The sequence below is a fragment of the Eleutherodactylus coqui genome, chromosome 9, assembly GCF_035609145.1.
Source record: "Eleutherodactylus coqui strain aEleCoq1 chromosome 9, aEleCoq1.hap1, whole genome shotgun sequence".
NCBI classification, from domain to species: domain Eukaryota; kingdom Metazoa; phylum Chordata; class Amphibia; order Anura; family Eleutherodactylidae; genus Eleutherodactylus; species Eleutherodactylus coqui.
Genome location: NC_089845.1, coordinates 75,759,169 through 75,779,978, shown reverse-complemented (window position 1 = coordinate 75,779,978; position 20,810 = coordinate 75,759,169). Strand labels below are relative to the sequence as shown.

Genomic DNA, 20,810 nt, shown 5'->3' with positions numbered 1-20,810 from the left:
CAATAGCTTTAATTTTTGTAAAGCTTCACCTAATGTTAACTGTCTAACAAAGATTATATGGTGCCCTAGTCACTTCTTTCATGTAAGTGGAAGTATTATCACATTAGTCATAGTGACTATGACTGTAAAGGGAACCGGGGAATCATGAAACGGCTCAAACACTAGCGTTTGAATAAAATAATAGGTGCTCCGTAACCTGGATCAAATCTATTAACTCTGTACTTATTTAGATTAAATTCAAGTCTAAGCATACTTTGTTGCCCAGACCACCACCATTAACCCTCTCCAATCCACTGTCTGACATCTAAAGACATTATGATTTAAGGCTGTACAGCTCCGATGTTGGAAGACGTCCGTCGGGGTTCTCATACTGTATATTGCCAGCCTCTCTGCTGTCGGAGCCTCTCCAACGTGTCACGTCATGCAGTACTGGCTTTAGCCAGCATATAGCGCTGTTGTATAACGGCAGAAATAGAGTAAGCCTCCTAGGAAAACCAGAATACAAATTGGATTGGAAAAGGTTAATAGACCATCACCCTTCACCCCTCATTATCCTAAACCATATAATAACAAGCAGTTTAATCAAATGAACATATATAGACAATCCTCTATGTTGGATATTTATACATTCCCACCATGGTTAAAGGGCCATTCCAGTGATTTTTAGTTTTCATTCGTTATGTAACTAGTCCCTAAATATATATGCCAGCTAGTGTTACCTTGACCAGCTATTATTTTCTATTTGAAATTCCTGGCCTCTTTCTCCTCAGGTGGGTCATGTGATCTCATTCAGAATACTTGAGAAGTACTTCGCCTTATGTTCTCTCAAGAAGTCAGTTTTTCAGTCAGTATAATTCATGTGTGATGGACTTTACCACACAAGCTTTTCATGGCGGCACAGAGGGACAGGAACTCCTATCACTGATGCTGCTGATTAGAGAGTCCTGTCACGCTGTTATAATGAAAGAGATTACAGTTTATCCTTCTGACTGTATAATGGTGGTCTGTAGTTTAATTAGATAACTATAGAATACGAAAGGTAATGGCACTGTCCTCCCAGCAGGCAGAGATGGCACTGGCTTTAGTTAGTTATATGATGCTATGCTGATGCATCATGGGAGTGTTAAAGTATAGAGAAAGTGAACAAGGAGAAATCTCAGCATCAAGATGGCATTTTAAGTATCAGGAGGCTGCAGTGCATGGGAGTGATTGCAGCATACATAGGAGGCATCCAGAGTGTGACAGGTAATCAGGTGAGGGGGGCAGGGATGGAAAAATGAAAAATGTGTTTTTACTGGAGTGGCCCTTTAAAGGGGTTATCTAACTTTGGAAAAAATAAAAATATCTGCCAATTGTGTTAAACAAAAAAGTAAGCCTGTGTTTGTCTGTGGTCGACATTCAATGTATAATGCTTTTGGTGGGTTTGTGCACATGATTTAGGCTGGTAGTGTGATTTTATGCATAGTTAAAAACAAAAGGTTTGCAAGTGATAATATTTGAGGTTAGCATGTACATAGGGTGGGGGAGGGGGGTTAATGTTTAGGCTAATGAGAGCAACTTTTTTAAACATTTAAAAAAACCTCCAAAATACAGGCAAAGGGAGAAAAGTTTAGGGACATTGGCCTCCTGGCTCTTTGAGTCCCCTTGTTCTGCTATATACCGTGCAATACAATAATATCATTGTATCCCCTTCAAATTTCTGCAGAATTTGCGTTGTTATCTTATTATAATACCACAAAAGATCATTTAGCGGTAGTTATTAAAGAGAGATGAGTAAAAGCTCTTAAGGTTCATAAAATATATAAAGGATTAAATGTAAGCATTAAAAATACTGCTTTAATTTTGCTTTGTAAAATGGGAGCTGATTTATGCCAGGGCTACACAGGACTTTAGTCACGCAGCATGAAGAATACAGTGTTTTACTGCAACACCATATCAAATGATTGCAGCCTAATGCAAGCATGAAATGACAGTCACAAAAAATTCATAATTGTTGGTTTCTTGGCCACAGGTCGCACGTGACTTTGTCATCATAGACTTCAATGCAAAGTACAAATAACTGCAACTGGTCTACATCCTGTGTGCAGTTTGGGGAAAGGGACTTCTTATTTGTATAGCTCCCACTCAATCCACAGCTTTCAGGAAATTTATTTATTACCCCCCCAGCAAGTTGGGTACTCATTTTATCGACCTCGGATGGATGAAAAGCTGAGTCAACCTTAAGCTGACTACCTGAACCAAGCGGGGATTGAACTTGCAACCTTCAGGTCATGAGGGAGAGTGTAGGACTACCTTAACAGTCTGTGCCACACAAGGCCAATTCATACCTTTTAAAACAGTAGCACAACATCAAGTCATGTAAACCTTTTGTTTGCTCGGTCTTATTGAGGTTTGATGTTGCATGACCAAAATCCTTGTGTAGCCCTAGCTTTATTCAGAATAGCATTAATTTATCATAAATGTGTATTTCCTAATGTGCAGGAGGACAGCGCAGATTTAAAGTGCCAGCTACAGTTTTCAAAGGAAGAAGCAGCATTGATGAGAAAGAAAATGGCAAAACTTGGAAAAGAGAAAGATGAACTAGAGCAAGAACTAGAAAAATACAAGTCCATTTATGGAGATGTTGAAAGTCCTCTCCCATCAGGGGAAACTGGAGGTCCACCCAGCACAAGGGAGGCTGAACTAAAACTACGTCTAAAGTTGGTGGAAGAGGAAGCGAATATCCTCGGCAGGAAAATAGTTGAGCTGGAGGTGGAAAATAGGGGCATTAAAGCTGAAATGGAAGACCTCAGGTGTCAGTATGAAAAAGAATTTCTAAGCAGGGAGTATGTTTCAAGCATTCCTACCTCACCATATGGTGATTCCATGGAATCTGCCACAGAGCTGCGGCGCCATCTCCAGTTTGTGGAGGAGGAAGCAGACCTCTTGAGGAGATCCATTTCAGAGATAGAGGATCACAATAAGCAACTTACAACAGAGCTAAATAGGTTCAAGTTTGGACCAGTTCAGGATCTTGTCTGGATCGACGACAATTCTTCCAGATGCAACGGTTCTACACAGGAGGAGCTAAAGTCTGCTAGAATCCAGATAAGTGATCTAAGTTCTAAGGTTATGAAACTTCAATATGAAAATAGGGTTTTACTTTCAAATGTGCAACGTTATGATCTTGTTTCACATCTGGGTATGCGAACAGCAAGTCCGCGGGATAGTGATGCAGAAAGTGATGCAGGAAAAAAAGAAAGTGACAATGAAGATGGACGTCTTGTTCAACCAAAGAGGGAAGGACCTATTGGCGGGGAGAGCGATTCTGAAGATGCTTATGAGAAAACTTCTGGCTTTGAAAGTGTAAAACCATCAGAAGTTGGTGGCTCGTACTGTATGGAGCTGGCTAAAAAGACAGAGGATGCACAATATTTTCTGAGCATAAAACGTGAGGCCGATCGACTGGGGAAGACTGTAGACCGCCTTATTTCAGACACAGATAGCCTAATCTATGATGCCAAGTTGCAGATGACAGGTGGATCTGTGAAGGAAGTGCTAAAGAGTTGTCAAGAAAAAGAAGAAGCTACTGGGTCAGATGTTTTAAACAGCATCAATAATAAAATGAAAGGGTTCCGGAAGGAATTAAATGGTTTTCTAGATATGATTGAGAACACCAGTGATAGTCTAAAAGAGCATGTAGAAGACCTCTCCCCAATGCCACATCTCACTGAATCGTCAAGCTTCTTATCCAACTTGACTTCAGCATCTCGAGATTCTCCTATTGGAAATCTTGGAAAGGATCTGATCACTGACTTTCAGGTAAATAGATGTGCATTTTCATGATCTTTTTTCGCTTTTTGCCATTAACACATGGACACTGTTTTTTCCCCAGCTAACTAGTATTAACATTAATAACCGAAATATCAAATTGCACGCACACCTTTGAATGCAGTTTTACAGTTTATATGTAGATATAATCTACTTGCACTGGTCCAGGCTTAGAGCTTGCCTTATAGCCCAGAGTTGCTTAGTCTGCTGATTAATGGAAACTGTCAACAAGCTTGTCTACAGATACACATCCTTTCTGAGCTGCTATAATACAGACACTTAGGCCTCATGTCCACGGACAAAATAAGAATTAAAATCCGCTGCGGATTTTAACTCTTCTCCCGCCCGCGGATCCGCACCCCATAGGGATGCATTGACCACCCGCGGGTAGATAAATACCCGCGGATCGTCAATAAAAGTGATTTTAAAAAAAATGGAGCATGAAAAAATCTGGACCATGCTCCATTTTCATGCGGGTCTCCCGCGGGCTTCTATTGAAGCCTATGGAAGCCGTCCGGATCCGCAGGAGACAAAAATCTGATTTTACTCACACGCTCCGGTTCTTCTCTTCGCCACGGCGCCATCTTCTCTCAGTCGCGGCCGGATCATTTTGCTTCGGCCCGGCGCATGCGCGGGGCACGTCACCGACGTCATCATGCACATCCGCCGAGCCGAAGAAAGAAGATCCGGCCGCGACAAGAGAAGATGACGCCGAAGAGAAGAAACGGAGCGGATGGGAGGTGAGTTTATTCTCATTTATTCTTATTTTCAGCCCTCATGTCCGCGGGGCAGGAGGGACCCGCTCCGGATTCTCCATGGAGAATCCGGAGCGGGCCTGATTTTCCCCGTGAACATGAGGCTTAGTCTTTTCTGCATCACATTCCTGTATATTAAAGATTAGACTTCTCAGTAGAGATGATTAAACTTTTCAAAAGTTCAGTTCGGCTGGTTCTCTGAATTATGTCTAAAAGTTTAGCTCGGTCCAGATTAGTTCAAACTGAACTAGAAGTTCCTAAAAACGCCTATAACTAGCATTGAACACTTTCAAAGTGTAGCGGTAGGGGGTCTCCTTCGTCTGCGGAGAAAGAGGTTGGAGAAGGCAGAAAGAAGGAGCATGCTGACTGAGTGGTTAGCACTGTTGCCTTGCAGTGCTGGGGATCTAAATTCAGATTTGACCAAGAACAACATCTGCATAGAGTTTGTATGTTCTCCTTACGTTTCTTCTCCTTGACCGCTAAGCTACATCTATTGAAGAAGGACCACCCCCTACCCTCTTAGACAGTGTTGAATACTTGTTTTAAGTATTTAGGAGCGGCCGGTTTGGAAGAAATGAACCATTTGAGATTCAGGTTCTGGACAAATAGAATTTTTAGCAACATTCGACCTGGTGGTTCGGTTCACTCGTCTCTACTTCTCAGTATGTTCATTACCAATGCAACCTCTGAAGATTACAGCGCTTTATCTTTCAGGATTGTGAATGCAGCTCTGAGCAATAATACAGGCTGTAACTCGGGATCAGTACAAGATACTTATGCGTTGTAATTATACTGTAACAGTTAAGTGTAATTGGTAGATTTTAGCTGTATATAAACTGCAAAATTATGTTTAAAGGTAAAACTTAATTCATCAGAAGTTGTAATAACTGTTCGTTATTAGACCGTAATCTCACAGTTAATTGAGTTTTGGCCAGTGCTTGTCTACTATCAATTCTAATGCTATGTCGCTGCATTATAACGAGCCAGTAAACTAGTCCTATAATGATGCATGAAGAAATTGGGGAAGAAACTTGGTTTGCTGATGCTTTCATTGCTTGCACGCTTGCTGTTGGTATGACACATGCATCTCTCATTGCATGCGCGTCTCATAACCAGTGTTTGCATTCTTTTTCCCCGTTTTTTCTCTTTTGCTTTGCAGATGTTTCAACCCATCATTTTGCTGATCCTCTTTTTGGTTTTGTTTTCGTCACTCTCTTACACCACCATTTTTAAGTTAGTCTTCCTCTTCACGCTTTTCTTTGTTTTGTAGTGTTTTAATTTCCCCCCTACCCATTTTGTTGTGTATATGTCTGTTTATTTTGTTTTTTCTTTATTCCCCCCACATTGGTCTTTTTTTATTTTGTGTTTGTATACTGCCCATGCACTTAGCAGCCCAAGCTGAGGGAACAAATGGAATGGCAACTCCATCATGAGCATGAAGAAGATGCCCACCGTCTCCATGTTAATCATGAGTCACATCGCAGAGCAGATGGAGACAGTAAGCACTGCAGGCCAGGAGACAAGGGCGGTTTCAGTCTAGAGGTCAGCAATATTGTATAACCCATTCCGACCAGATTTAATCACATTCTGTTCTTTATAGGCCAAGGATAGAGAAGTAAATATAAATAGATAGAACGCCTGGGAAAAATGGGTTTCCTATTGTAATTAATTATTGAACAGTCCCTAAGACGCCGCTTTCTTTGGTACTGTATACGGCATCCACGTAAGTTTTCAATGCTGTCTAACAATATTTGTCACCACCAGTAGATGACAATCGCTAAATACATCCTTCAATTTCCAATTCTGACTTGTCAAATTGAGTAAGTGGGGAAAAGGAGACTGTATTCGACAAGAAGACTTTGAGGGGAAGCTGGAGAGACATAAGTGTTCAGTATAAGCAGTTATGCATTATTAAAGGGAACCTATCACATTGAAAAGGTTGTACATTCTGCAGGCAGCATGTTACAGAGAAGGAAGAGCTGAGTAGATTGATTTAGAGGGAAAAGATTCAGTATAATTTGTATTTTGCAGTTTTAAATCCCTGCTTATGCTTAATTTAGGAGTCCAGTGGGCGGGGTTTTTCAGTGATTGACAGCTATCTCAGTTTTTCATGCCTACATGGGGAAAGCTGTCCTCCCACAGGACTTCTAAGCAAACAGTGACTTTTTTGAAGGGGTTCCGAGTTATATTTTCTCTTTAAAACTCTATTCCTATGCACTGACATAACAAATAAGAATACACTCACCTCTCCCTGTTCCTCATTGTGTCCCACGGTGATAAACCAGGTCCCCCCCTCTCACATCACTTTTACAGGCTTCCCCAGCTAGTTTATTGGACATCACAGGCACTACAGCCAATGACAGAGCTCAGCGATCTGTCATCGACTGCAGAGCCTGTGAAGTCCCATAAAGTGGGCAAGACTGGAGCCTGTAAATAAACTAAAGAAGGAGGGAGCAGGACGGGACACAGCAGGGAGTGAAGAGAGGGGAGTATATGCCTATTTGTTATGTTAGTGCATGGGAAATTGGGTTTTAAATAGAAAATATAACTCAGACAACCCCTTTAAGTTGAGAAAATACAAGTTATACTAAATATTTCCCCATAAAACTGTATATCAATCTGCTCAGCTGCTTCTGCTCTATAACATGCTACTAGCAGATGAGACTGCGTGTTCAATGTAACAAATTCTTTTTAATATACCTGCTTCTATTGAAAAACTGCCCTAGAGCAGATCTGTGACGTCTTGGGTGAGAATTGGAAGAGGCTCAATCAATGGAAAGTTTATTTTCTCCAGGTATTGCAGGTCATTAACAGCGCAGTTGATTTTACTATGTAATGATTTCAGCTAAACACTTTGCAGCTAAGTGCATTCATAATGCAGTAAAAATGACATGTTAACTATATTCTCGGTATGATTACAGTGATACCATGTGTATATATTTTATGTTTTACTACTTAAAAAAAAAAAAAATTAAACCCCCTCTAAAAAAATATATATATACTTTTTGTTGCCATACTGTAAGCCCCATAACTTTTTTTTCATTACTTGAACAGTGTGAGGACCTGCTTTTGGAAAGTGAACTGTAGCTTCTATTACTTTCATTTCTGAGTACACACAACTCTTTGAAAACTTTTTCATTACATTTTTTGGAGAGATGGGGGTGTCAAAAAAAATTCCAATTCTAGTTATATACACATAATAAAAAAATAAATATATATATACACTGTATATACATTTTTTTTTATTTATTCTTTTTTACAGCATTCACTGTATGGAATGATAATGTGATACTTCTGGCTTTTGCAGATGTACCAATATCAGTTTTTTTTTATTTTTATTGTTTTAAATTTTTTTTGTAGGAAAAATGGGAAAGTTGTAGCGGCTTACATTCCGCTGTCAGCATAGATCATACATTTAAGCTGTTATACCGCTGCAACGGGAGCTAGCACCGAAAATGCCTGTTTGCAGCTTGTATCAGTTATTACAAACCGTTGGCACCTCCGGGTATGCAATGTGTTCAGATCTTTGGCCCGCTTTATTCCTACCCTGCAGCTCTGTGACATGCATGTAGATCACACAGGGCAAGCAGCCTAAAGGGCAGATTTTTTAAGAATTTTATCTTGGTTGATTTGGCTAAGATAGTTAGAACCAGTTGTATACTTTCATGGACCCAATTCAAAGGTGTTAGGAGTGTCACCTAATCCCAAACACTGTGGCGCTCACCTGTAGCTGTGTGCTCCTGGTATGACCTGTCACTGATGCACCATCTCTCTGGATACAAATGCTTGCCTTTTCCTGTGTCTTCCTTTAGCTGTTCTACTTTTCACAGGACTTTTTTTCTTCCTGCTTACCTTCTCCACTACAAAAGAGCTTTTCAACGCAAAGCTAGAAACAGACTGTCCTTCCTGTCTGGCCCAGACCGCCATGAAGATTTCTTCCAACCATGGCTCATCTCTGCTCGCTTTCCCCATCCTGCTGCTACCCTAATACTCCTCTCAGTCTCTTCTACACAGTAATAATACTATCACACAGTAATAATGCCCTCTGTTGCTCCGTGGTAATAAACCCTCCCATCTACCACCGTTTTGTGTCACCCCTTGCATTAAATGCCATCTTCTCCTGATTGCCATGTTTTTATTACTGTAATGAGTTCCTTCCTCGGAGTTACTACCTCTTTAGTAACCAGGTCTCTTACTCATTGTGATGCCCAGACTAACAGTGTGAATTTTCAGTCCTGCTCCCCAGTCTTTAGCACCAAGATGAGTGACAGTCCAGTCACTAAATAATATTAACTGTGGTCAAACAGCTCACTAAAGAATTAACATGGTTGTCAGGCTCACTTCTGTGTCCCTCCACTTCCTCCAAGTTTTCAATTGTTTTCACATCTAGAGAGTGCAAGCGCAGTTGAAAATATTGCCGCTGATCTCCATATTTTCCACCTCTTACTATAGTAAATACTGGGTAACAATTAAAAGACCATGTATTGTAATGATTAAATAGTATTCTCACCATGTTTTACAACATTTGTGAAAATCGAACGACTAGGACCTCCGCCAATACTGACTATGGGCTAGCTGTATTCATAACTGCAGTTGGCGGGCAGGCTTTGCATGTCTGGTTGTTCTCTGTAGGAATTAATCAGTGGTAGGGTGGCATCACACGGCAGTGTTTTTAGGAGTTTTTGTTTGTCTTAAACAGGGCAGTTTTGGGCTCTGTTTTTTTTAGCCAAAACCAGAAGTAGATACAGCAGGAAAGAGAAGTAGTCCTTCCTTTTGTATTTCACATTCCTTATTAATCCGCTTCTAGCTTTGGCTCAAAAACCTGCATGAAAAATTGCAACAAAAACTAAATTTTTCCTCCCAAAAAATATCTGCGTGTGTGAAACCACCCTAAAGGAACTGCAGAATGCTTTCCTATTAATTTCAATAGAGAACAAGCACATTTGCAGCGCCATAAAACTTTTCCAAGTTCATTTTTTTTAAACCAGTTGGCCATACAGAAAAATAATAAAATAGTCTATACTCGCGCCTCCTGGATCCCTGCACCTCCAGCGCCTCATCTGCTATGCTGCCAGCTGGAAATCAGTTCCTAAAACGTCCGAGACTGACTGCGGTCAATCACAGACATCAGTGGTTTCAGGATTGTACTGTTAGTTTTATTATGATAATGCAGAAGGAGTATGTCATTGCTCTGATACAAGAGTTGGTTTCCTGTTGAATAGTGTTACCTGCAGGATGTTTGCTGTGTCTTACAAGATGTTTGCTCAGGCTGCTTTCGTACCTGCATTAGGCTCAGTTCAGGGTTTCCGCGTCCCTGCTCAGTTTTTGGAGGAGAGAAACTGAAAAAAACTAATCCGTCAGGTTATAAAATAGCGCAGTCTGCAGCTTTGTTTCTGTCCAAAAAAAAAACCGGAAAGATGTCCGTATGGAAGCCATCTTCTTTTAACCCTTTCCAATCCACTGTCTGACATCTGAAGACATTCTGATTGAAGGCTGTACAGCTCTAATGTCGGAAGACGTCCGGCAGGGTATTGTTACTGTATATTACTGGCCGCTATGTTATCGGGGGCCTCTCCAGCATGTCCCATACTGCAGTACTGGCTCTAGCCAGCAGACGGCACAATTGTATAATGGCAGAAAAGAAAGCCCCCTAGGAAACCCTGAATCCAAAATTGGATTGCAAATGGTTAAACCCCATTGAAATCAATGGGGGAAAAACACCAATTCTTTTCAGTTTTATTTCAGTTTCTCTCCTTAAAAAAATGGAACCGAGATGGAAACCCTGAACTGAGTCCTAATGCAGGTGTGAAAGCCGCCTTAGACAGTGAAATTCTACCTATAAGTAATACTAATGTAATTGTTCTCTAACAATCAGCTCAGCAATCATGTGTCACCTGAAAAGAGTTCGGCTTTCCGAGAACTACAGGCTATTCTGGAACAGGAAAGGAGACTTCATCAAGAGGAGCATGAGAAGGTGACAGACAGGCTCATTCAGGTATTATGCTTCCCTAATCCACCACCAACTACACTTCACTCATCAAAGAAATGGAACATAGCAGATCGCCTACGGGTTGGCCTTGTCTTTGTTTTCCATGAGATTTCTCTTTTGTGTATTTGCTGTATAGCACAATAAGCTGTGAATGTCAATAAGTCCACAATAAGTCTACTGAATGTCCTACACAGTAATGGGGGTGATCAGCTACGTCATTTTCTCTTCTCCGGTTATCTTCATGGCTGGCAATATTTCTAAACCTTGTGTCTCGAATACATCATATATGTTTATAAGCAGATATTAAGTTATTTTTATACTGGAAACTTATAGCTATGCATTTACAATAATATTAGGTTTATTTTTGGACTTTTTGATTTTTATAGTTTCTGTTCATTTACACTTTTTTATTGGACACATTTGGGTGTCCTTTGAACCAGATCTTCTACATGTTCTTTTGGAGTTGTTCTTAATGTTTGAAAGTAGACTTTGAACTCACTTTGATAGTTTCTTCTTTTTATCAGATAACTTAGGCCTTTGAATTCTCAGAGTTGGTTCCTGACCTCTGTACTAGACGTTGAAGACTGATATAGATAGACGGGTCCTACTTTTGGGTTAAATAATACATAATGAATTAAAGTGCTATGGCTAAATGGAACCAGGAGCTGAAAATTTAGCTTATAACTAGAGTCAGGTGGACACCAACTGGCGTTTTTTTCTCCACTGCGCTGCAAGAGCAAGTGAAAACTCTCGCCTCGCAGTGCAAGAAAAAAAAAGGGATGACGCCGAGATATCGCCAGTCTCTTCAATGGGGCCAGCGGCAGCAGCGCTAGCCCCATTGAAAAGATATGGAGAATACCGCGGAATACCAGCTGAGATAGTGCTATTCATGAATGAATAGCTAAGCACTATCTGTAATTGGCTAAGTGCTCAGCCAATAGTAAGCAGTAGCTGTTATTTGCTGAGCGCTCAGCCAATCAGCACAGCCCTTTCAGGAGGCGGGGATTTTTAAATCCCCACCTGCTGAAAGTGCTGGACAGCAGTGTCGGGGAGCCAGCCGGAGGACTTTTTTTACCACTTATTGATGATTTTCAGGGAAGGGCTTGAAAATCATACTGCAGGGTTTGCCAAAAGCCACTGCTTTCAATGGGACTGCCAGCAGCGCCGATCCCATTGAAAGCAATAGGATAGCATGCTGCGGCTCGGTTTTCAAAGATGCAGCATGTCAATTCTTTAGAATTTTCTGCAGCGCTTTTTTGTCCATAGCCTGCATGGACGCAGCCAAATCCACACTAAAATACACTGCAAAAGTAAAAAAGCACTGCAGGAAAAAACGCTTGCAGATCCGCATGCCAAAAAGAACCTTTGAAGCTGTTTTGCAGCAGAAGCGGTTCTTCTGCCGCAAAACCGCCCCGTGTGAACCTAGCCTTATTGAGCAAACCAATCAATCTAACTAACAATTATCTGCATAATAATTATACAGTGTAAAAGGGCCTTTACTCCTGAGAACTTGGTGCACCCATCTACAGTGACGATGTGCTAAACTCCCTCCCACTTCTGGCCGCTGTAATGGGCTCCCATAGGAGCCTATGTAGTGGTCAACGTATTCTGGCACAAAAGATAGTTACAGGACTATCTTTTGGGCCCAACATAAAAATGACCGGCGCTATATTGGCTTGGCCGGGCGCTTTTACGTCACAAGAATACAGCCATGTGATCTGATGCATTGAAATCCAATGCACCAGATCACAGCGTATATAGGACGGCCATGAAAACGGCGGGCGGATATACACTTGTGGGAAAGAAGCCTTAGGGTATATCAAAGCAATACACAATAGCATTATATGAGGGCAATACCTCTTTAATTTTGCTGCATTATCTGCCCCCTGATGATTCCAGATCCTCTCTTGTTATCCATGATAACAAGGGACCTTTCACACAGGACGGAACAGCGTTGGGCAATATGACCTCCCGCGGAAAATTCAGCCTCAAAATCTGCATTGTTAGGCTGGATTCACACGAACGTATATCGGCTCGGTTTTCACGCCAAGCCGATATACGTCGTCCTCATCTGCGGGGGGGGGGATGGAAGAGCCAGGAGCAGGAACTGAGATCCCGCCCCCTCTCTGTCTCCTCTCCGCCCCCCTGCACTATTTGCAATGAGGAGAGGCGAGACGGGGACGGGGCTAAGTTCTGAGAATTAGCCCCGCCCGGTCCCGCCTCTCCCCATTGCAAATAGTGCAGAGGGGTGGAGAGGAGGCAGAGAGGGGGCGGGAGCTCAGTTCCTGCTCCTGGCTCTTCCATCCTCCCCCCCCCCCCCCCCCCCTGCAGATGAGGACGACGTATATCGGCTCGGCGTGAAAAACAAGCCGATATACGTTCTTGTGAATGCAGCCTTAACATGAGGATTTGGCGCAGAATTGAAAATAGAATCCTGACAGTAATTCTGCATCAAAACCTGCAGCTAGTGGTGCATAATTCAGGGACAGCATATTTTACAACATTGATGCAAAATATTCCATCCTGAGTGCAAGGCCGAAAGAGGATCTGACACTCAAAGCGATCTGAGACCAATGAAATAACATGTTGCAAAGCTTAATTTTAATTAAACACAAGCATCCTATTTAATATATTCCAGAAAACCCCTTTTATGTAAACCTCTGACCAGATGAACCTTTATAATGTGGTATCGAGCCACCATCTTCTAGTTATTAATTTATTGAAACTTGCATGGTGCTTTGTAACTTACTGTCTTCTGTGCTGTTTATCTCTGGGTTAATATAACGTGTCTGTGCTGGTTATCGTCCTTCATCTTGATTATAACCGGGGTCGGCCTACATTGGATATTTTAAATTATGAAAGGCATCCTTGTATATTAAATCCCAGCAACAAAGATACAAATATCGCAAAAAACTAGTAAATAGAGATGAGCGAACACGTTCGGCCCCGCCCCTTTTTCGCCCGAACACCGAACTTTGCGAACACCTCGGTGTTCGGGCGAAAAAGTTCGGGGGCCGCCGTGGCAGCGCGGGGGGGTGCGGCGGGGAGTGGGGGGGAGAGGGAGAGAGAGAGGGCTCCCCCCTGTTCCCCGCTACTGCCGCCCGCGCCGCCGCGCATCTCCCCGCCCCCCGGCGGCACCCGGACACTTACGCGCGAACACTGCAGTGTTCGCTAAAGCCGGTGTCCGGGTGCGGATGTGTCCGTAACGGACACGTTCGCTCATCTCTACTAGTAAACTATTTATATTTGCAACATATGTAAAAAAAAACTAACAGCTTTATTCATTTAAGGCATTGTTTATCTCTGGGATTTAAAGAATCGGTACATACAAATTATGGCCTGAACAAGAGGGCAGATTGGGTGAAATTGATCCCAAAATGGTATCACTGACTATCGCACATTCCCCATGACAGCTTGATCAAGATACAAGCTATTTACTTTTGGCTGTAGAATATTTGACACCAGATATTGTCTATTTCTCGCTGATTAGTATTAATTATGTGCTGTAGTTATGTGCTGCTGCCTTCCTTATGTAAGTGATCACAAGCCGGTGAATGGCTTGGGAGGTGCTGAGCTCCACTATGACAGGTCCTTACTAGAGATGAGCGAGCACCCAAATGCTCGGGTCCGCGTTATTCGAGTCGAGCTTTTCGTAAAATTCGAGAGCTCTACTCGAGTAACGAAACCCATTAACTACGATGGGAGACTTGAGCATTTTTGTATGTGGGACGCAGAGTCCCAAGCTTTTTTTTTTTCTTGGTTCTCCCTTCTCTCCCTTCTCTCCCTTCTGTCCCTTCTCTCTCTTCTCTCTCTCTCCTTCTCCTTCCTGCCAGACAAAAAATTTGCCGATGACGCGCGTCGCGGCGGGGCCAAAACTGGCACGTCACAGCGGGGAGGAGCCAAAAGCTGGGGCGGGGTCGAACACGATTTGATGCTCGTTCAAGTAATGAGCACCATTGAGCATCAAGCTCGGCAGAGTACGTTCGCTCAACTCTAATCCTTACATGTTGTCAAATATTTATCTGCTGCTGTAGGCTGATGGTCGCTCTTTCTTCTTTCTGCTGCTTATGGCAGGTTTATATTAGTAGGTAAATGGAAAATTCTTTGAGTTTATTCCATATTTACAGTAGGTCTCTTAACTCTTGTGCTGCCAAGGATGATTATTATAGCAGTGAAATCGCTGAAGAAAATCCAAACCATACAAAGTTTTAATTTAGATGATTGGCTGGGAGATCGGGGAATCCCAGTGATGTCATTAGTAGAAGATGTATGAAATAGACCTGGGTTAAAATATGCAATAATAACTAAATAATCATATTGAAATGTATTAATCATTTTAAAATTTGCTATAATAATAATAAGTACAACAAAAACGGTATCCTTTTTAATATAGATACATAAATAACCATAAAATAAGGACACAAACGCCTCATCAGTTGTTCATATATACTCATAATATTATACACATCATACATGTATCTGCTGACACCACAAGTTGGGAAAAAGTGTACATTTCCTGACCAATATACTGTTTAATAGTAATTCAAACACAAATTGATGTGCATTGGCCAAGCCGGTTGTTTGCCGTAATTGTGGTGTTGACAGCTAGAAAGGCTGAATGTAATGTACTGTTGAATCCCCAGTGATGGTAACGTTTGTTTTATATCACTTAGCTAGAAGAAGAACATCTGAAGAACATCCGGAGAAAAGACTTGGAGGTCCAGAGCCTCACACTGCAGAATAAATTGGAGGAGAAAACATGGGGCCAGGAAAAAAGTCTTCTCCAGCAAGAGCTAGGGAACTTCAAGCAAAATGTCTTCGTACTCTATGTCAAGTTACGGTGGCTGTTGGCTCATTGGCGACAATGCAAAAGGGTGGAAGAAGAAGAAGTGGGAGATGATATTCTGCAAGTAGGTCACTAATATCTCTGGTGCTTCTGTAGACGTTCTACTTTGTCAGAGTGATACCAGCTGAAAGCTTCAAGAACAAAGGAGCTGTATACAAAAGACAGCGCTCCAGCTGTCTTCTGCATACCCCACTCGGAGCTCTCAGCTGTATACCAGCTGAGCACTCCAAGAACACAGCAGCTGTATACAGAAGACAGCGTTCCAGCTGTCTTCTGCATACTCCGCTCGGAGCGCTCAGCTGGTATACCAGCTGAGCGCTGTGAGAACAAATCAGCTGTATACAGAAGACAGTGAGCCAGCTGTCTTCTGCATACCCCTCTCGGACTGCTTAGCTGTATAGTAGCTGAGCGCTTCGAGAACAAAGCAACTGTATACAGGATCCTTCATTTACACACTAATAAGGTCTTAAGTAGCTAATTAGCTACTTAAGACCCTATGCAAAGTGGACGCTCAAAACTGTCACTCAAACTGCATTTTGAGCGACTTTTGAGCGATCATCTTGCTGTGCAAATGCACACAACTAATATCGCTCAACAGATTGCTTTTAAGCGAATTTTGAGCAATAATCGTTGTATCTAAGTGTGCCTTTAGATGAGGTTATTTAGGAGAATATTGACGTGAGCAAGATATGCATTGCTAAAGGTTTTACATCTAAAGGGATTGTACCAGGATCACAAGTTATCCCCTCTCCACAGAATAGAGATAACTAGCTGATCAGTGGGGATCTCACCACTGAGACCCACACCGATACAGAGAAATGGGGTCTTGTGTACCCCGTCCTCCTGTGGGCTTACTGCAACCCTCTACAGTGAGGGGAAGACTGAAAGTAATGCTGGACACACTAGCACGCTTCCACTCCATTCACTTTCATTGGGACTGCAAGAGGTAACTGAGTGGCAAGCGTTGGGTATTTCTATTAGCCCCATTGAAAATAAATGCATGCATGGTCAGCCAGTGCTCCATTCATTCTGATGTCACTGTTAGGGGTGAAGCAACTCCACACAGACACGCGAGGGGGACATGGGACCTCCATTGTCGAGAGCGATGGGGGTGTCACTGATCAGCAAGTTACCTTTCTGTCTTGTGGATAGAGGCTAACTTGTGATCCTGGTACAACCCCTTTTAGTGTTTTAAGTATGAAGTCTGCCGGTTAGCTGTGCATCTATATATGTATATGAGCCCTAAAGTAGATGGGATTTTAACAAATCACATGCTGCAGAATTTTTCTGCATGAAACTTGATTTTTTGGTTCTTATTTTAAATCTGCAGCATTTAGAGTGAGGATTTTTGTGTGGATTTCCTCATTAGCTTCAATGGAAAAGTCAAAATCTGCAAAAAATCCATATTATAGATTTTGCTGCACATTACCTGCAGATTTCTGAACTATTGATTCAGTTTTTATGTTTTTACATAATCCAAAGGCAAATCCTCAGCGGCAAATTCATGCCAAGATCTGCACAATTCGGTGCAGATTTGCTGTTGTGCATTGGATTTATTGCAGAAAATGTTTGCAGCAAACTTGACCCATGTGAACCTTCCCTTAGAACACATCTGGTGGAAACTGTATAGCTAATCATTTTAAAAAATCCTCTTGGTCTCTGAAAACTGATTTTTAAGTAATATTAACATGTAACATTAGTTTTCTTTATACTTATGCAAGAAAAAATGGTTACTGCATATTTCTACTCTGTGAAACTTAATTATTAGGCCGGCTTCACATCTGCATCGGAACCTCCGGCCAGAAGTTCCGTCAAAGTTCCGGCTAAAGAAAAGGCGCTGCATGTTCAAAAGCCGGACAGCTGGGTGGAAAGTGAGCGGACCCCATTATAGTCAACAGGGTCTGTCTGGCGCTGTTTGGTTCTGTCCAGAGATGGAGCTGTTCAGCCACAGGGATTCCCCTTTCCTGCTTCCTGAATGGAGCAGGAAAGTGGAACCCTGGATGCAAATGTGAAAGCAGCCTTAATGAAATAGTTCTCAGAAGGTTCATGTGTGTTACTGCAGCTGCAGTTCTTGCCTTCAGCACTGCATTCACTAATACAAAGACTTATTTCGGAACCGATGTGTGAACTGTTGACTCTTTGCAGATTGACCAGCTAAGCACCCTTTCTGAGTTTGCTGCACACTTTGACTTCAGAGAAGGTGATCCTGACTTGGAAGAGGAGGAGGAGGAGGATGATGGAGTGTTTGCCTTAACGGATTATCCCCAACATTCCACAGCAGAGCACAGCCGAGACCTCAGTCCTCCACTACAGACAGCCGAGATCCTCCAGCACCAGAAGCAGGTACTAACCCAAACAAATCACAATGCATCTACAATAAGGAGGTCTGGCATTTGTCTGCTTCAGAAATGTATGATGTGAAAAAGCAGCCTCACGTCCAGCCAGGATTCCCATTCGTTGATGTCACACAATTCCTTTTGGCAGCATGACCACTTTGAAAATGACATTTTAGCTGGGATATAGGAATAATATCCAATGGATGTTTATTCTTCATGATGAGATACCTAAAAATAAGTAAATCGGGAGTTCTATATATTCTGAGTGTATCATTCTATATGCTAATCGGTAACAATAATTTATCAGGACGGCTCTGTTCACGTCCTATCAGGGGCTTTTACACAAGCAGGTTTTCTGCTCACTAATGGGCACCGATTAACAATATAAAATGTTAAATGGTGTTTGTTACTGCCATTTATACGTGGTCGATGGTCACTAATATGGAAGTGAAACTCAGGATAGGTCATCAATAGTTGGTCAGCTGGTCGGGTCTCTGTCTGATCACTTGGTCAGCTGCCCGCTGTCAGCGCCACAATACACAGGAGACCGAGGGGAAACTGCTGTTATGACCCCTGTGTAGTGGCCAGTGATTGTTATTGCTGGCACGTCTCCCATTGATTTCAATGAGATTCCATCCTACAGTTAAAAGAGCTGAGCAATAGACTAGGTCGGAGCAGCATTTTCGACTCCAACCGCTGTGTATTGCGGCGCTGACAGCAAGCGCCCAATCAGCTGATTGTCCAGGGTCACAAGCAGCTGACCCCATCTGATCAACTATTGATGACTAGAGATGAGCGAACGTACTCGGTAAGGCCGATGTCGCAATCGAGCACCGCGATTTTCGAGTACTTCACTACTCGGGTGAAAAGATTCGGGGGGCGCCGTGTGTGAGCGGGGGGTTGCAGAGGGGAGTGGGGGGGAGAGGGAGAGAGAGAGAGCTCCCACCTGTTCCGCGCTGCTACCCCCCGCTCAACCACGCCCCCCGGCGACCCCCGAATCTTTTCACCCGAGTAGTGAAGTACTCGAAAATCGTGGTGCTCGATTGCGAAATCGGCCTTACCAAGTACGTTCGCTCATCTCTATTGATGACCTATCTTGAGGACAGATCATTGGTAGTATTCTTCCTGGAAAACCCCTTTGACAAGGCAACTTATAGCTAATGCACAGGACTATACACCTACAGTATGGCATATGTCAGAGCCTGCTGTCTGACAAATACATTATGAAATCCTTCCATTATATCCCCCTAACACAATGCTCTAATGTGATGTGAACAGAGCTTGAGTCACCCCGAGTCTTATTTGTGTTACCACAAAGTCATTGAGTTCAGGTGATTTATAAGGAATGGCTGTATGAGTCACTTTATTTTCTGGTTCACATAGAATACCCACCCCGTTGTAAGTCACCGGTTCATTTGATAGTTTCCGGTGTAGAGTGTAGTAAATGAATAACTGTACTTTTTGGATTATCTTAATCCTTCTCCTTTCTGCATAGACAGCTTTAGGGCTTCTGCACGCGATAATATTAGCATGTGCAATTTGCAGATGAACATACCCTGTGCGCGCCAAAAGTACATTACAATATGCCAATTTCGCGCACAATTCAACCTTCATATTTGCGCTGAGGCATAATCATTTGCGCATACACTCATTATACCCTTATCATTATATTAGACCCAACTTGGCCAATAGAAAGAACAAGTCTTCAGAGATTAAAACCCCTGAGTCAGATAATCAGAGAGTTTTACTCCCTGTAATGGGCTCATTTCTGGTTTGTTAAATGTTATTCAGATTAGCTTCAATTGTTTTCTTTATCAATATTTTAATATTCGTATCTCACGGTCCTGATACCTATACGTATTGTGTATTGCATTTATTTATTTCCCATTGTCTATATAGTGCTAACGTATTCTCCAGTGTTGTACAAAGAGAGTCCTCATTCAGTTTCTCTAATGAGACTCAAGATGCAATTTTCCTTTCTCAAACATACTTTATGGCTAAATTCAGAGAAAGGCAATGAAACTATCATTAAAAACTTACTCTAACGTGCTCAAATGGGGTACAACTTTAATATTTGTTTACCCTGGAGACCCGATAACGTCCAGGTGTCAGAGCTAATTCTAGGCAGATCAATGAAATGTGATAAAATGGACATCTTCCAAATATAATATCAATGCAGTCCTTGCAAATATTCATCCTATTTAGATGAAAGCCTAGAACAGACAATAGTCACAGGCAGAGCAGTTCTGGGACCCTGCAGCTCTGCCATGGCAGTGGGCACTCGGTGATCATGTGATCGCTGGGTTGAATTGCGGAAGCCGTACTTACACTTTCTCTATCTACTACATAGCACTCATTGAGTGCTTTGTAGCCTGCAAGCAAGAAGGCAGAAGCTGTTAAAAATCTAGTCTGCCTTCTCCTCCGGGCCCTCAGCTGTCGCTGACACCTTAGGACCCAACCTGCTTCTGCGAGATGGGATAAGCTATGGACATCAGCGCCTGCAGATTATGTAGTGGATATTTTATATTGGTTATGTTAGCGATAAGTATAATGCAATAGGAACATTTTATGATAAAGCCTTTGTTTACATGTGTTACTTTGTTGCATGTTGAGATTTATTTTCCACTATTTGCTCTTTTAGGCAACTGAAAACCGTCGTCTCCTTGCTGCATTTAAGGGCTTATTGGATGATTTCCGCTTTGAACTGCGGGATGAAGCAACAGACAGATATGAAGTCCAACAGCAATATGCTGAGCACAAAGCTGCTTGGGAAGTGGAGAAAACAGAAATTAGATGTCGCCTGGAGCAGGTATGGAAACCCGTAGTGTAGGGAGGGAGTCATTAAATGCACTGAAACAATATGATTACATCAGTTTTGTAATAGAGTCTCGTTATGGTGAGGAGGCCAACCAAGAAGACAACCTATAAACTCAGCATTATCTTACCATCAAAGGAATTTATCTATATCCCTGGTGTTGTACAAACATGAAATTTGGCACAACCATTCTTTAGGTCCTAAATAGGAAAACTAAAGGGCTCACAACTTTAATATTTAATTTTAATCTTGAAAAACT

At 42.2% G+C, this 20,810-nt stretch overlaps 1 protein-coding gene across 5 annotated transcripts in view; it reads left to right on the top strand.

Moving 5' to 3' along the window:
• Window positions 1-20,810, top strand: part of MTCL1 (microtubule crosslinking factor 1) — a 142,079-nt gene that overhangs the window by 85,617 nt on the left and 35,652 nt on the right. For 3 of the 5 annotated variants that reach the window (XM_066579563.1, XM_066579558.1, XM_066579561.1), the window contains exons 5-10: window positions 2,482-3,801; window positions 5,955-6,107; window positions 10,441-10,560; window positions 15,228-15,464; window positions 17,546-17,743; window positions 20,378-20,545. In XM_066579563.1, the coding sequence (XP_066435660.1) occupies window positions 2,482-3,801; window positions 5,955-6,107; window positions 10,441-10,560; window positions 15,228-15,464; window positions 17,546-17,743; window positions 20,378-20,545 (2,196 nt within the window). The remainder of the gene's footprint in view (window positions 1-2,481; window positions 3,802-5,954; window positions 6,108-10,440; window positions 10,561-15,227; window positions 15,465-17,545; window positions 17,744-20,377; window positions 20,546-20,810) is intronic. The other 2 variants (XM_066579560.1, XM_066579562.1) reach the window with 2 other exon arrangements.